Raw genomic sequence first — 17,160 nt, 5'->3', positions numbered from 1 at the left:
TCCTTGTCAACCTCTTCGGTTCTTTTCTCCCCCGGATTTTATTAGCTGCCCCAGTCGACCCCTGTACTTGACAGCTCCCGTGGCTAGTTTGTTGGTATAAATTTGGATGACTTTTGAGCTCTTTAATGAACAGTTTTTGTCTGATTGGAAAACTAAGGGAATCAGGGAATCAACCTATTATATATAGCCAGCTCCTGGATTTCAATGTGAGAACTTTTATTAAGTAAAACTGCTAATCTGTGGTTTAACATTAGAAAAGGGGAATAAGTCCACATTGGGATATGTGGTGTCAATGTAGTCTACAGATGTATTTAAAATTATTTTCAAAGGTTTAAATTATTAAGATTAAGGTGATAGGAGTTTCTAAAAAGAAAATAAATGGAGGAGATGGTTGTAGGAAGTTGACGTAATTCATTTTACTGGGCCGATGTTATGGTTAGTCTTAGTGGTTCACTCTAAGCCACTAATACAGGACTAAACCTTGAAGGTCTTTGAAGGGAGTGAAGGGTACAGACAGGGATACATGAAAGGTCTGCTGTAGGTTACATGCCAGTAGGGTAGGGCAGACATAGTAGGAGGGTGTCTTAAGTGTAGTAGCTGCTATAATAGATGCTGATGTGAGGATGCAGGCTGTGTGGTTATCAAGTCCCCAGCACAGACACGGAAATGAGGAGCCACGAGCACTTACTAGGATAACGACAAGGTGCTTAATGCAACAAGAATGGAGAGATGGGTGGCAAGAGCCAAGGCTGGACTCAGGAAAGGAAGGCCTAATGGTAGGTGGAGGGCCTGGTATGCCACCCTGGGGAGCCCAGGCGAAGGCTTTGGAGAGCCCCAAAAGGTTTTAAACAGCTGCTAAAAACTGTTACCTACTATTTTTTTTATAACCTCCAAAGAACTCCAAAGTACCTTCTCAGTGTTCAGTAATGTAAACTGAGAAAGGTGCCAGAGGATGAGTGCCCACTTTGTTTTGGAGGTTCTGCTCCCTTCCTTGGAGATGATATGTAGTGTCCTGGAAAGGCAGAATGACAGTAGCTCCCAAATCCCTCACTTGGTAAATGTGGAGGGATTTGGGAGCTACTGCAAGAGAAATGGGGTGCACTTGGTGTAGGGGTGCAGATGGAATGAGTTGGGTGGAGAACAAACATCTGATTAAAGAGGAGTAAAGCGTATCCACTTGCAGGAGGTATTCCACATGACCATGATTTATGGGGCAGGAAGCCCACAGATAATATCAATTTAAATATGGAACAAACTTGAGCATCTTTAGATCTAGTTTTTTCATGGGGTTTAAATTAAAAATATTTAATATGTATATATATATATAGAGAGAGAGAGAGAGAGAGAGCAGTGAGATCACGAACTATATAGATGAGAGAAGATACTAATCATCCCTTTTTTGTTACTATCTAACCTATGATCCAAATGTATTGTTGATGTTGGTTGATAGCAGAAGTAGCATCTAAACAGGGCTGTTGACAAAACTGCAGCCAGCTCCAGGAGCACCACTGTCTTCAAAATATTTGGACAAAGTGCTGGTGAGAAGACCTCGCAGCTACTCTCCAGGTGGGGACTAGAGGCAATAAAAGCACACAACCTTAGTGCTTGCACAAGAGGTTTCCTGTAATGTCTGTTTTCCAGAGGAATTCTCTGCTAATGAACCCAGTTGGCTGTTTGCCTAGTGCCATCTGGAGACCTGTAAGTGTCACAGAAGTTTATTAGGTCTTTTCGAGATTGACTTTGTGGATTTGTCTGCTGACAAGTGGCGACCTTCACTGGGTTGAAGGCAGAGAACTGTGGTGTTGGGTTTGGCTCCTTCCAGCATTTAGGCAGAATGTCCCCCTTCCCCCACACACCTATTGCCTGTTTAATGGCCACTTGGCCCTCTCTGCCATTTGGTAGCATCCATTCCCCCCCCAAATTCCTTCTGCCTGTCAGTCCCTAATCAGGTTTTACCCAATCCAACTCCATCCAGCATGTGCTTATTTGATGAAAGCTGATAGCATGAAGCAGCAGGGTCACTTGCATTTCTTTCTAAGGGCCAGGACAAAGTAGCCAGAGCACCCTTCCAGTGGTTAGCTTAAACCTCGACTGGCTTGAAGGACTCGTCCTAGTTATTAGAGGAGAAGACAGGTGGTCATGATGCACGAGTTCGGGAGTCCTGTGTAAAGCCCAGCTCTGGGTGGGCTTCCTGTCAACTGTTTGGTCATCAGAGGCTGTGAACCCCCGTGGAAACCCAAAAGGGAAGTCGAGTCCATTTTTTCTACTTGCAGTTTAGATGAGAAAAGATTGTTCTGGGTGTGATGCTGATAGTCTACACGTTTGTGTATTTTACTTCTTGATTAGGGCAATTTTGCTTGCAGAAAAGGTCTTTGAAAAGCCTCATGGTAATAATACTTTCTATGTCTATGAATCAAAATGGCTCAGTCCTGGCAATTTTTACATTAAGGGACAACGTAGGAGTGGGTTTCAAATATCTCTTGATTATTCTAAATTATTCGGGCATGTGTTTCTAATTGGCAAAAAAAAAAAAAAGACTTCAGAAATGGTCCTTCTTATTCCATCAAGTTAATGGTGAATGGCTTCTTTAATAAAGCATGTCTGTACTTCAACACAAATAGCACCGTACAGCTGTTCATTTGTCAATCTTTTTGCCTGTAGAAGCATCTTAGACTTTTATTAAAGGATAGAGTCACTTAGAGGGAAATCTGTCATTTTAAATCATTCGTCCCTAAGCCACTAGATTAGGTTGGTGCTGCAAGAAGCATCCTTCATGGTTTAAGAATCGAAATCCTCGATTTTTTTTTCCTGCGCTAAAAGCCATCAGAGAGAAGATTGACTTCATCCCTGCAGAGGAATGATTACCTGAAAGCACATAGGGAGTAGGTAGGGAAGCGGACCTGGTCCCATGCTCTAGCTCTAACCACTGCTGCCCGCCTTCGCCCACATGTGCACTGGGGAGTTGTAAAGTGAGTTATGAGAATAAAAAGGCGGGAAGTCCAGCCTCTTAATCTTAAGGAGCAGCGTTCTCCAGTGGGAGCTCCACGGATCCAGGGTGCTTGCCTTCAGCATCTTAACCTTGCTCCCCTTCCTCCGAAGTTGCGGAGGTGCCGGGAAGAGGAGGGGCTTTGCCTTGGGCGCCCGAGTGATTGGCTGCCCGGGGCCCCTGGCGAGGGCTGTGTGGTCCAGCTCGGGTGGAGAGGGGCGGAGCGGCCACTGCTCCAACCACCACCACCACCGCCACAGTCGCAGCTTCGGCCGCTGGGCAAGTAGCTCCTCGGGGCGACTTCCTTGGAACCCCGACGAGGACACGGGCGCTACGCTCTGCTCGCTCCGCACGGAACCATGCTGACCACCTGCGCGTAACCAGCGCGCACGGGCAGCGGCCGACCCGACTGTATACGGTCCCTCTCCCGAGCCCAGTTTTCCGCGCAACTCTCTGTCTCTGCTCGTCCCTCGCAACCAGTCCGTCGCAACCATGCCCGCGGCGACTGCACTCGGAGCCTTTGGGCCACTGCTGCTGCTGCTGCTGCCGCCGCTGCCGCTGCCGCTGCCCCACCACGCCGAGGGCCTCGGGGAGCGCTCGGAGGCCGCCTCGGACTACTCGGCGCTGGAAGGCGAGGAGAGCGCGGAGCAGCAGCTGGAGCATTACCACGACCCATGCAAAGCGGGTAGGTGCTGCCGCCACAAGTCCGGCAGAAGTTTGCCTTTGAAATGCAAATGAGGTGGTGGGTAAGCCTGCTCCGCTGTCTGTGGGGCGGGTCTCCCCTCCCCTCCTTCGAGGTCCCCGGGGCTCCCCGGGAAAACAATGCCGCCCCAAAGGAACGGCTGAAATGCCACTTGGGCTGGGACGTCCAGGTCCCTGGTTTGCGGTGCGCTCGGGGTGGCGGACGCGGGAGCGTTCCCTAAGCGAATCGGCAGGTGCCCAAGCCTGAGAAGGCTTTCGGGGCTGGGGAGGGCACCCGGGCTGCTTGACAGCCAGGTGGTCGGCACGGCTGCCGCGGGACCCGCTGGGCCGGAGTGGAGCGTCGGGCTGGGCGCGGCGTTCCCAGGCTCAGATGCAGTCGCTGGCTCCGATTTCACCGCATTCGTAAGTTTCGCGTAAAGTTTCCCAACATCTTGTGGTTACTCTTGGGAAGAACATTTTTAGAAATCTAAAAGCTTCACAGCAGACCAAAGGAGCGGGGTGGCTGAGGAAAAATGTGCATGACTCAAGTGGCCACACACTACCCTCTGGCCCCTCAGCATGGTCCCTGCTTGGGGGTCGTCCCTGGCGAACGGAGATGGAAGCCGGCAGGTGCCGTAATCCTTCCAGGAAGCGGCTCCCCGGGGTGCGCAAATCTTACTGGCGCAAATCTCAGTCTAGGCGCTGTAGCTCCCGCTTCCCGTGAGCCACCAACTGGCTCCTGTGTCTTGAGGGAAGCAGCTTCCAAGCCAGAATAATTAGTTGAGACGTCAGCCCTAGAAGGACTCAAGCACATGTTCCAAAGAGAACCTGTGGGTCTGAGGCAGTTCCCAGCTGGGACAGAGGGGTATTCACCCTCCGGTTAGAGGATGGTCTCAGAGGCCTGCCCAGCGGTTCCTGGCAGGTGGCCAGGGGCCCTGAGTAGTGTTTACCTAGAGGCGTGCTCTGGCCTTTTCACTAGGCGGCTTGCAGAAATGCGCAGAGGGAAGAGTCTGTCTCCATCTCCTAACAGGCAGGATGCTTCCCTCAGGAGCTGGGCCAGATCTGAGGGGTCGCCATGGGCCAGTGGCCCAATTCCTCACTCCCTGGAGATTTATAGTAGTAGACTCAGTTCCCTCATCTCTAAAATGGGGACAGTAATTGTAGGAGGACTCAGATGATTTATGGGGAAATTACCCACAAATGGAGTAATATCAAAGGCCATGTAATTTTTTTTATTGCTCCTGCAGCAGTTGTGGACTGTGCTAGGCAGACGGCAGGTCAGAATTGGATGAAATCTGGGAAAGATAAGGGTCCTAGGAAGCTGGAGGACCTCAGGTCTCAGGTGAGGATCTTCTGGAGGTTGAAGATCAAACCAGGCTTTGAGGGGCTTTGTCTTACAGTGTGGGAAGATTCCTCCAGAATACCCATTTATTGCTGTACCCTGCAGGGCTTTTGAATGGGGAAGGTGGGCAGAAGAGCTGGTTCCTGGGTAGTGTGAGAGGGTATCGACCAGTAGCATGCCTGGCGGAGGTATCTCAGTCATCACAGGACCTATCTAGCTTGTGACCGGGGAGACGGGTCTTTGTAGGAATGGTGGTCTTGGCTTGAGAAGACGGACACTAAGCCTGCAGCAGTGGGGTTGGGGCTAAAAAGGGTGCCTCAGCCATCACTTGTACCTGCCAGATCCTTGACTCTACTGAATGTGAGCTGGGAGCTGTAGGAGATGGTCTGGGCAGCTGGACTGGGGAAGTGATCAATTTGTTGGGGAATGTATTAAGCACCTCTGTTAGGCTGGGTGCTGCAGATCCAGGTGAAAGAGGTATATAGGTCTGTCTGTGAGAGCTCCTAGCTCCTGGTCTCAGCCTTGAGGAATAACGTTGAGGTAGGTTGCCTGTTGGGGGCTCATTTTTCTCCAGTAATTTTAGAGAAAACACTGGGTAGCCACAGCATGCATGCTTTTTGGCTCTTTGCAAATAAGATCGGATTGGTGGGCAGGGCTGGAAAGTAAAGGATCTTGGGAGTGTGGTTTGGTCAGCTCCATGCATCCTCCACTGCCATCCTCGATCCTCCCAAGTGTTTGGCCTCTTCTTGGTCCATGCTGATGCTGAAAGTGGCCAGAAGAGGGCGATAGCCAGGGAGACCCCTGGGAAAAGATCACATCTCAGTCTGCCTATGGTTCTGGAAATTCCCTGATCTAGGGAAGTCTGGAAAGACAACGGCAGTTCACCAGTGCACTGAGATCTCAAGGAAAGGAAATGCCTCCCATCAGCTCAGGGGAGCACTGCGTTTCCTCGTGACATATTTAAAATGAAATCTTTAGGGCCATCCTCTCATCTTAATGCCAGTGGAATCTGAACTCCCTGACTCCTCTAGCCAGAAGCCCTCAGCAAAGGACCTGCCTCAGGGCTTTAAATCAAAAAGCGCCTCCCGCCTGCTGCTTCTCAGCTGGGGCTCTCCATCTACAACAGGTGCAGAGTATGAAGATGAGAGTCTGTTCCTGGGCTTGTGGGAGCTGTGTTACCTTGGATAAGCCCTCTCCCCCCAGGGCCTCGTTGCTCAGCTATTTAGTGAAATGCCTGACTTGAGGATTGCAGACTGACGGGTCCAGGGTGCTGGTTCTCTTGGCCCACATCTGCTGTCTTACCCTGCACCCAATTCATATCTTCTGGACATTAGAGTTGTGCCTCTGGTTCCTTCCTTTTAGCATTGTTCGACTTTTGCTTCCATCTCAGTCACTCAGAGGCTGATCAAATTGGTGACTGTTTTACTGTTTAAAATTTTTATCATGTACAAATTTTACTCTTCACACTGCCATTTACAAGCTGTGTGAAATTGGGCAAGTCAGGTCATTTCTCTGTACCTTAGTTTCCTCATTTATAAATGGGGATGATTCCTAATAGATTAAAGTGCTTAAAACAGTGCCTGACATAGAGTTAGGTACTTTATAAATACATTTTCTGGAAACTTGTTGAGAGAATACCTCCATGTAGACCTTCAAAAAGCAAGTTTTAAACTGTAAAATTTAAATTTATTAGTAAACAATGTATTTGGTGTGGTACAAAGGTATGGTTTTAAAATCAGGTGATTGCAGCCCTGACTGGAGTGTCTCAGTTGGTTGGGCATCACCCTGCAAAGCAAAAGGTCACTGGTTCGATGATTCCTGGTCAAGGCATGTGCCTGGCTTGTGGGTTCAGACCCCAACTGGGGGCATGTACGAGATGCCACTGATTGATGTTTCTCTCACATCAATGTTTCTCTCCCTCTCTTTCTCCCTCCCTTTCTCTAAAAGTAAATAACTAAATAAAATCTATTTATTGAAATAAAAATCAGGTGATTGCAGGACAGGAGAGAATCTGAAGTCCTCCTGGAGTGGGGTGGTCAGGTGCATGGGGCCCTCTGGGCATTGTCTTTGACCAGTGGTTCATAGCTCCGCTACTGTGTTTTCCAGTCTCCCAATAGCCAGGCCTCTGAGAGAAGCCTTTGCTTCTCCTGCCTGCCTGTCCTCACCTATAATTCTTTAGCAGGATTCAGAGCCCGAAGGCCTGGATCCATATCTCTTACTGTCTGTGTGGCATTGAGCAAGGCACTTTACCTTTGCATGTCTCTGTCTCATCTGCAAAATGCGGATGGGAACAAAACTACTTGCCCTGTAGGGGAGGCATGAGGCTAGTTGTAGCTGGATTCCTCAGAGAGCAGAGCCTGAGACAAAGACTTGTATGTCGGTAGTTTGGGAGCGGATCCCAGAAAGCAGGGTGAGGTAGCAGGGAGAGCGAGACAGGAAAGGAGGAAATTCGACAAAGGGAATGGAATTGAGGTAGCTTCTTTAGTGGATGGGGTCTTGTCCCCACCAGGCCTCTGCAAAGCCTCCTTATTTGGGGGGCACCCAGAGCCCTCTAGGGCAGCTTTATCCAAGGAAGCTCTTGCCAGCAGCCCTCAGATTACTGAGGAGGGGCTGGGACGTTAAACTCTGGGGGGTCGGTCAGCGGTTCTGGTCCGCTTTGGCCATTGCTCTTAAGCCCAGTGCCTAGAGCCATGCCTGGCACATTGTAGGCATGGCCAACATTTGCTGAGTCAGGGATGACGATTTTGGTCCCATGTGGGCCCATGGCTGAAGGAACCGCTAAGCACTCTCTCAGCCTGGAAGGTGAAGCAGCCCTGGCCTAGTGAGCTGCAGCCTTCCCGAGTACTTGGGGTGGAGCTGGGGGGTCGTGGAGTCCTGGGCGTGCTCCCCAGGACTTGCCATCCTTCCTTGCAGGGGCAGGCATCCTGGATTCTTAAGCACAGATCTGAGGCTCCCGTGGTGCCCCCCAGAAGCCTGCCTTGCTGGCACTGCCTATTTCCTGGCACCTCTTCTCCCCAATACCCCGTGGGCCATGCCCAGGTGAGGGCGACTGACATCTTTCAGTTCTATTCTCATCCCTCCTTGTCCTGGTGTTCTTGCTGAAGGCCAGATGCTGATTTGATGGAGTTAAAATATCCCAGGACTGCACCGAGACAAAACGTTTGTCTTCTCCGTTTCTCCAGGCGGGAGCGCCGTGTAGTCCACCTCTGTCTCCAGGATTCCACCCCAGAGTGCACTGGGGCAGGGTGGAGGTGGTTAAGAGCACAGACTTTTTTTTTTTAAAGATTTTATTTATTTACTTGTAGAGAGAGGGGAAGGGAGAGAAAGAGGGAGAGAAACATCAATGTATGAGAGATACATCAATTGTTTGCCTCTCATACATACACCCCACTTGGGGACCTGGCCAGCAGCCCAGGCATGTGCCCTGAATGGGAATCCAACCAGCGACCTTTTGGTTCGCAGGCTGGCACTCAGTCCACTGAGATACATCAACCAGGGCAAGAACACAGGCTTTGACACCTGACAGACCTAGATTCAAACTCTACCACCTATGCAAGGCTTTGTGACCTCGGGCAAGTTACTTAACCTCTCTGAGCCTCAGTTTCCTCACTTGAAAAGGACTAGAAATACTCACTCTTCAGGGTTGTTTTAAGGATTAAGTGATATAGTGTTTGCCAAGTGCCCGGTATGGATTCTGGCTCAGGGCAAGTGCTCTGGACTGGTGTGTCCAGGATGTGAAAACACAGAGCAGGTGTCACGAGTGTTTCTCGCGCTCTCGTCGAAATGCTATGGAGGAATTTGAGTTTTCGTAATAAATGAACAATGGATTTCATGTGGTGTAGTTAGATAGGGATTCTTGAATTCGGACCTTATGATCATTGATAAACAGGGTCATAAGAGTAAGTGAAGAGTGAATTTTATGGTGTGTGAGTTATAGCCCAATAAAGATTGAAATAAAGTAAGTGAAGATGAGGATGGGCTAGGGCAGTGTTGGGGGTTGGGGGCATGCACAGAACCCAGAGGTCCCAACTCTGGCCAAGACTCACGTTAGGGCGGGTAGTATTTGGGAGAGAGGAGGCCACGCAGTCAAACACCTTGGCCCCTTTTGGATTAGGGGCTGAGTGATATCAAGGGCAATACTCCATTGACCTTGTCCCAGTCCTGGGGGTGGACAAGCAGCCGCGATCGTTCCATTTGCATGTGGAGAACCTGAACTTCATGCCAGGACCTGCCTGACACTGGTGCTCCTTTGACTTCCGACGCCACTTCTGCAGACTGGACTCAAGTTCTGCAGATGGAAAAGTCCTTAATGGTTTCATCCTTGGTTGGTCCCCCTCTGACATCAGTGGAACCCATTTTCCTTCTTTCTCCTGCCCAGTTGTGCAGCAGTGAGTGTTTCACACCCTCTCCAGTGGGATGAGAGGGTGCCCTTTAATCAATTTTCTGTCCAGCACAGAGAGAGGAGAGGAAGGAGGGGGCCATAGCTGTACAACGGAGCCCCCCCACAGCCGTCCTGGATGTGCCAGCTCCTAAGACACGCAGGGTCGTGTACTGGGTGCTGGGGATTGAAGTGCCAACCAGACCTCAGCCCTGTCCCTGGGAGATCCCAGCTCGGGTCTTGGCCTCTTCAGCAGGAAGGTGCTCCTGATGGCAGCTGAGTGTACACGGGTCATCATTCAGCATCTCCTGTGGCCAGTTCTGGACCTTTTGCTTATCACTGCATCTGGCCACTATCATGGAACTTACTGTCCTGGCCCACGGTTGCTGTTTGAGCTCCTCCTGGCTTCTCCCAGCCCTTTGTTTTGGACCCACACTTTGGAGTCAAGCTGAGTTGGGCTTTTCCTTCTTGGCTCTGTCACTTACTGTCCCCTTGGGCAATGCTTCATTCTTAAAGCCTCAGTTTCCTGGTCTATATAATACGGTTGATAGAAACTCCTATTTCACAGGCTTATGGTTCTATGAAAGGCACTTGGTACTGTGCTAAACACTCAATAAATGTGAAATATTGCTATAATTTCATGGACCCTTACAAATCTGTCATGCGCAAAGTGTGTGGATTAAATTGAATTGCGTCTACAGCTCCACTTTCCACTCCTGTGTGTGAGCCTGGAGGCCCAGTGGGTGAACTCCGGAGGCAGACGGCACAGGTCCCCATCCTGGCTCTGCTGCTGACTGGCTGTGGGACCTGCTTATGCTTCTGGATCTCGGTCTCCTCATCTAGAAAATGGGGCTACTAATATCTGCCACAGAGGGTTGTTATGAGGATTAAATGAATGAATAGAAACAAAACACTTAGAAAGTGCCTGGAACATGGTAAAAGTCAATAAATAATATCGTTTTTATTATTATCATCTCATACTAATCCAACAAGGTTTCTAAGTGACAGGAAATCAAGTATTTGAACAACCGAAGCCCTATGATGTTTTCAGAGTTTTAACTCCTCTATATCCAGACAGTTTGGTCTCGGAATCTGCCAGGAAAATCATTGGCTTTCTTGAGGATAGGCAGGGGTGGGAATTTCCATGCACTACAGCCAATCAAGTGTCATCTGAGAAGCCAGCCCTGGACTACAGCAGGTCCTTGAATTAACATCATTTCATTCAACGTCATCTTGTTTTAATGTTGATGAGATGCTACAGGATTTTAACTCTTGTTTATATCAATTAGCCTGTGGTAAAATTAGATCCATTATATGTAGTTCCATCATAGTTCCTAGAACCTATGGATGACATGAATGAGGACTTACCGGTGAATGGTGTTGGGCTTGTGCCTCCATTCAGCTGATGGCTCCTCCCAGCTGCTCCTCTTTCCCATGGCCTCCTCGTTCAAACAGTTGAGACTTGAGCAGGATTGGGGACCACACCACATTTGATGATGGCACCCCTTCTTTTGCCATGGAGACCAAGCCAAGCAATCTGAATAGAAGCTATAACTTCATTGGTCTCCAAAACTTTCCTTCTCAGCCCTCAACAGCTTTTTCAAGACGAAGAATGATGATGTGAATCCTCACAGTGGTTGCAGCTTTGCCTGAGAGCTCTGGGTGACACCTGATGGCTTTTTCTCTCCCCTCCATCGGTCACTCAGCCAGGAGATGGTCTGGGCTCCTGCGGTTTTGTGGACATTGCAGGATGGGGGCTCCGTGCTTGCACAGGGCAGAGGCTGGGCTGGGACCCACACAGGACACTGAACTTAGAAGTGGTGGAACAAACTCTTCAAACCTCTGTTCTCTCCTCTAAGCCCCTCCAGCCCTGGAACCGCTCCTTCTCCTGGCTCTCTCCACACACAGTCTATATGAGTCCACGTGCTGCCCTGTCTGAAGGTCATGTTTGTGCACTTCTTCCCCAGCGCGCCATCGCCCAGCCTTCTCCCTGCCCTTGTCTTTATCCTTGGCTCGGATCCCAACAGCAGCGAGACAGTTCTGGCCTTCAAAGTATCTTAGTCTCAATGCGTTGGAAAGAGTAAGTGAATAATTCAAGGTGTTCAAATGCACCCGCCCCTGTCTCTGTCTCTCTACCCCGTTTTTAGAAGACCTGGAGTAATGCCTGGATGTCAGGTTGCCCGAGGATGGTGGGTCCAGCCACCTCCCAAGGAAGAGGGCTTAGATGGCCGATGTTTCCTCGGGGTCTCCTGGTGGGTGCAGCCTGGGCGATAGAACAGAAGCAGTGAAACATCCCGCTTATGAGACTATTTTGGCATCAGGCAGCCTGTGGCATGAAGCCTGTCTGCCCTCACTTACCTTGTGGTTTTGAAAGAGTTTTTAACTTCTTTGCCTCAGTTTCCTCATCTGGAATATGGGGATGCTATTAAAACTCGTCAAACAGGTTTGTTTGAAAATGAATTGGGGCAATGAACATGAAGTGTTTAGCATGCAGTCATTCATTCTTACTTCTTGCTACCATTATTATTACTCCTATTATTGTCCCCCATTAAAAAATTCCCGGGTAAGTGACCCTCTCTCAGGGGCCAGTGTGTGCTTATCTCCCCCTCTCAGGGCTGCAGAGAGTTCTCTGGGGATTCACCGCTTGCCACAAGCGATCATTTATTGCTCCACTGCTCATTCGCTCTCATCCATGAAGCAGGGAGAGGGTGAAAGAGAAACTAAATGCATATAAGCAGGGTTCTCATGGTGTCCTCTCAGCCTGCTCATAATACAGTTCTGCCTGGACGTAAACACAGCCGCAGGAGCCGAGTCTTCCTGCTGATTGGTTACAGACCTATCTGTGATCACGCCACCTTCTAACCACTTCTGTCAATTACCAGTAAATACTCTCAAGCTTGCCTGCACGAGCACTTGAGTGTTGATGTTCACCCCCGAGTCTTTGCCTGCTCCGCCAGCTGGGCCACTTATCTCCCAGCTCATCCTGCAATTTGCACCAAGCTTCCTCCCCTTCCTCCCACCTGGGTCCCTGGCCTTGAATTGCTGTGAGTCTTGTGTGAGCCGGTTTCCCACAGGAGCAAGCCACCTCCCTCCTTAACTCGTTTGTGTGTCCCTGGGCCAGTTCTCCTTCCGGCTGAACTGGCACCAGTTTCCTCTGCTCTTCCCCTGGGCTCAGAGCCTGCGGTGGCTCACCGAGGGTTGGGCTGCATGGTGGCAGGTACTAGGTGGTACCAGAGTCTACCTAAGTGCTTAAAACAGAAACCCAAGCACCCTCCTGGACACCTGCCTCTTCCTTCCCGCCTCATGTGGTCCAACCCAAGCCCTACCAATTCTGCTTCCAAAATTGGGTCAGTCCACTTCTCTCTGCCACTCTTTGGTCCAAGCCCCCATCAGCTCTTCTGTGAGCTACTGCAGCAGTGCCTGACCGCTCTTGCCTCCTGCAGTCTGTTTTCTATGTTGCAGGCAGAGTGATCTTTTCTAGACTTATATCTGATCACGTTTGCAAAATCCAGCCCACTTAGGACTTCCCATTGCATGTGGGATGAGAGCAGTGAGCAGACCCTGTCCCTCCTCTTCATCCATCTTTCTCTCCTTACCTGCCATGCTCCACCTCCCACAGGTGCTTCCTCCTGCCTGGAAAGGCCTCCGGGCTGCCCACCTGGTCAACTCCAGATCATCCTCCGGGACTTGGGCATTCATGTCATTTCCCCCTGAGGCCTGCCCAGGCCCTGATTTCAACTGGGTCCCTTCTCACATCTCTCAGCGTGTTTGTCTCCCCGCGTGGCATTAAAAATTTTTTTTTATCCTCACCCATGGACATGCTTATTGATTTTAGGGAGAGGGGAAGGGAGGGAGACAGAGGGAGAGGAACACTGATGTGAGAAACACCCACTGGTTGTTTCTCGTATATGTCCCCTTCCGGGGACTGAAGCCACAACCCAGGCTCGTGCCCCAACCTGGTATCCAACCTGTAACCTTTCAGTTTGTGGGACAACGCTCCCACCAACTGAGCCGTACAGGCCAGGGCCTTGCATGGCATTTTTTACAGTCCGTAACTGGGTGCAGTCACTGCTGTGATCACTTGCTCCATGTCTGTTGCCACATTAGACAACAGGCTCCAAGGGGTAGAAACCAGACTCACTCGGTTTCCCAGTCCCCAGCACTCTATGTGGCACATGGCGGGTGCTCAGCTGATATTTGCCAGGTAAAGAACTGAGCAAATGAGATCACATAGGGATTCAGAAAAGGTAGCAACCCCTGAGACAATAAAGAAAGGCTTCCTGGTGAGGGGGCTGGTATACCCTGAGCTTGTCCCGGAAGGATGGATGGGCGGTAGAGAAGACAGGATGCAGGGGAAGGCGTTCCAGGAGAAGAAGCGGTGTGAGTCTGAGTGAGGCAGCAGGACCACTTGTGATGTGTCTAGAGCCGGAGGGTTACTTTGGTTCACTTTGCAGAGTAGTATGGACAAAATTGAAAGAGGTTGGAACTGTGCGTGTCAAGCTTAGAATTCAAAATGTTCCTTAAGAAATGGGGAGCTTTTGATGGTTTTTGAGCAGAGGACTGTTATAATGAAGACCTGTGATGCTTAGGATTTGTGGAGGCAAGAAGCAGGAGGACCGGCAGGAGGCCTGGGCCTGGGAGCATGAGGACCAGCCCTGGGCTGTGGCCTTGGGGGTAGAAGGGAAGGGGAGACGGGAGGGAGATCCCTCCCGAGCTGAGCGGCGTCGCAGTCATCTCTGAAACACACCCGAGTTCATTAAGATGTGGTCGGCAAGCACTGGGGGGCCTCGAGATGGGCGGAAAAGGGGGTTATTATTTTTTGACTTTTTATTGGTTTATTTTTATTGTATTTTATCCATTATCATTTATGGGAGATTATTTTTTAACATAAAACAGTTTTTAAAAATTACACAGCTAAGACACATCCACTGGGGAACAGTTAGGAAGTATAGAGAGGGAGAGTAAAAATTGGTGGTGGTTCCATTGCCTAGAAGTCATTGTTAACATTTTGTTGTGTGTTCTTCCCAATTTTTCTCTGCATGTTTATATTCTGGGAAGCCGTGTGTGCTGCTTCGAACCTGCTCGTATTTCACTTTCACTGAGTGCCCTGAACCTCTTTCCTAAGACAGGGAAGATGCTTATGTGATTAATGTGTAGCATCGAGTTTAGTTGTTTTGTATCTCATTGCGTAGAGGCACCATGGTTTATTTAGCCAGTCCCCTATTGTTAGACATGTATGTTTTTTCCCAGTCTTCTTCTTTTTCTTTTATAAATGATGCTGGAGTCATCCCTGTTGCTAGATTTTTATGTACATTTTAAACGATTGTTTTAGAAAATTTGCCTATAACCGCAGAATTGCTGGGTCAAAAGTCCAAGTGCTTTTAGGGTTCTGATTCTTCCTTTTAAAGTGACCTTTAAAGTGGTTTTATTCTTTTGCACCCTCCATTAAGATGAACATTTTGTATTTTAGTTTTAAAAGCCTTTGCTGGTTTGATAAGAGAAACCTATTTTGTTGTTCCTTTAATTCACCTTTACATTGTTATTGTATTTCTTTCTAAAATGATTTTGACCTTTTAAAGATATGTTTTGACCGTTTGCATTTATTTTGATGTGTTCATTTCCTTCTGTTCATGTTGTTTTTTTCTATTTGGATGTTTATTTTTAAAATTTTTTGTAGGTACTCTTAAATACTAAGGACTTCAACTCTTTACTTGTCATGTTTGTTGTTTGGTTGCAAATGAATTTTGGGGAGATTTTGAAAATGCGGAAAGCTCCTTCCGTGCCCCGCTGTCCACTTTTTTCCGCGTAGATGATTGCATGGCTGTATCGGTCAAACTTAGGTTAAATTGCTAGTAACGGACCCAAGCTAATTGGCTGTGTTCATTAGAGCCCAGTTGGGGCACTGAAACCACACCAGTAATTTGAAATTTTAATATAAAGGATTATTAACTAGCAAAAGGGGACTGACTACTAAAGGAGGCAGGAGACTCTAACGACAACAGAAATAGCAGATGTGGGAGCAGCTACTGGGGAAGGAACAAAGGTGGCAGAGGGCACTGTGCCCCTGCCCCCAACTGGGCTGAAATTCTCACTTCACAGCAGGCGCGGCTGTGGCCCGTGGAGGTCAGAGAGGTTTGCCAAGATGCTGAAGGAAAAGGCTGAGGAGCCAGGAATTGCCCTTTGGAATACTGGCGAAACTTGGAAGGGTGGGCACCAGTGGGTTTCCTGAACACCTGGGAGGAATAAGAAAGATGAGATACTCCCCCTGAGCCCTGGGAACCAGTAAGACAAGTCCCTTCCTCTTGCAGCATCCCTGTCTCTAGTGCCCTCTGCTGACAAAGTCTAGTGTGCCAGCTGGCAATGGAGAAAGTTTCTAGGGTCCAGCTCCAGCATCACAAAGCGTGGCTAAGAGAGTAGATTTAGAGTTGAGAGGCCACAGCCAGAACATTGGCTTAACTAAGCCAGAAGTTCCTTTCTCACATCGAAGTCTGCAGGTCTGCAGCTGAGGGCCAGTGAGGAGGTTCTGCTCCTGGAGATCCTCTAGAAGACCCAATGTCCTCCCAAGAAGTACCATTTGTCACTTCGGCTTTCATCTCGTTGGCCAGAACCTAAGTCACATGGCCACAGACAGCCATATGGGAGTCTGGGAAGTCTTTCTTATGGAAGGCCTGTAACAGAGGGTCCTGTTACTAAGGAAGGAGGGGAAGAAGGTACTGGGAGACAGTATGCACTCTCTGCCACAATTGGCTAAACTCGCTGAATCTTTGTGAGGAAAATTAAGTGAAGATGGTAATAGGCCAATTATCATTAACTGAAGGTTAACCAGATACACTAAGATCTTAGAGTAAAGCCTCGTAGAATGTTAAGGCTGGAAGAAACCCTTAGGAGGGGCAGGTACTTATCCAAGGTCACGTGGATAGCGGCTGGCCTGGCTGGAAGTGGCTGGAAGTAGACGGTGGGTCTCCTTTGCTTCCCACCTACTGTATCTTTCCGCTCTGTGCACTACCTGGGGCCTCCATGGGGCCTTTGTCTTCAGAATGAGTCACACAGAATTGTGCTGGTAGCTTACAGCTCTAAGGTCATTTCATGGAGGTGATATTAGAGCTTATGGGATGTGCCTGGGCCTTGAATCAGGCATATAAGATGCAAAATTAGAGCCCAAGAAACTTCTGGCTTTTAGGACCTAAGCTGCACCCTTCCCTCCATGACCGAGTGGAGGCCAGGCTGTGGGAATGTGAGCTCAGGCTGTGGGAATGCAGCAGGTGGGAGACAGCGATGAGTCATATTCTGCTGGAATTAAGCAGTGAAAAGTGTCATCTTAAGCCGAAGCAGCCATTTACTTTGCCCGTCAGAATCCCATCTTTCTATTTAGCTACAAGCATAATGGAAGAATTTCCTTAGAACAGCTGTTTGAGCCAGGATCCCAGCAGGAAACAGACTTTACCCCAGATGTTTCAGGTGAGCACATCTTAATGAAGAGCCTTCTTACAGAGGCAGGGTTTGGGGAGACTAGTGAGATATCCCACAGCTGAAGGGACAGGGGACAGGGCAGTGTCGCAGGAGCTGGAACCGTGCAGGAGGGGCAGTGGTGGACGGATGTGACTGCCGCCAGAACCAGAGCACCAAAGCAGGCCAGAAATGCCTGCCCGTCTTCCTCGTCTTCCCTCGCCTCTGCCAGTGTCTACTCCAGGTTGACTGCAACCAGAAGCCAGAGGGAAGGTGAGGGTTCAGTCACAGGGTCAGCCTTCCTGGGCACAGAGTGGAACAGAGCGT

General features: G+C 49.3%; 1 protein-coding gene across 1 annotated transcript in view; it reads left to right on the top strand.

Moving 5' to 3' along the window:
• Positions 1–3,234: 3,234 nt before the first annotated feature.
• The window catches only part of TLL2 (tolloid like 2), a 123,695-nt gene continuing 109,769 nt past the window's right edge, over positions 3,235–17,160 (top strand). Inside the window, exon 1 of the mRNA XM_037138915.2 lies at positions 3,235–3,671. Within this exon, the coding sequence (XP_036994810.2) occupies positions 3,479–3,671 (193 nt within the window). The 5' untranslated portion in view covers positions 3,235–3,478. The remainder of the gene's footprint in view (positions 3,672–17,160) is intronic.

Source organism: Artibeus jamaicensis, unplaced genomic scaffold (assembly GCF_021234435.1).
Source record: "Artibeus jamaicensis isolate MK-2021 breed Jamaican fruit bat unplaced genomic scaffold, CSHL_Jam_final contig_252, whole genome shotgun sequence".
Classification (NCBI taxonomy): domain Eukaryota; kingdom Metazoa; phylum Chordata; class Mammalia; order Chiroptera; family Phyllostomidae; genus Artibeus; species Artibeus jamaicensis.
This window is presented reverse-complemented; position numbering and strand designations above follow the sequence as displayed.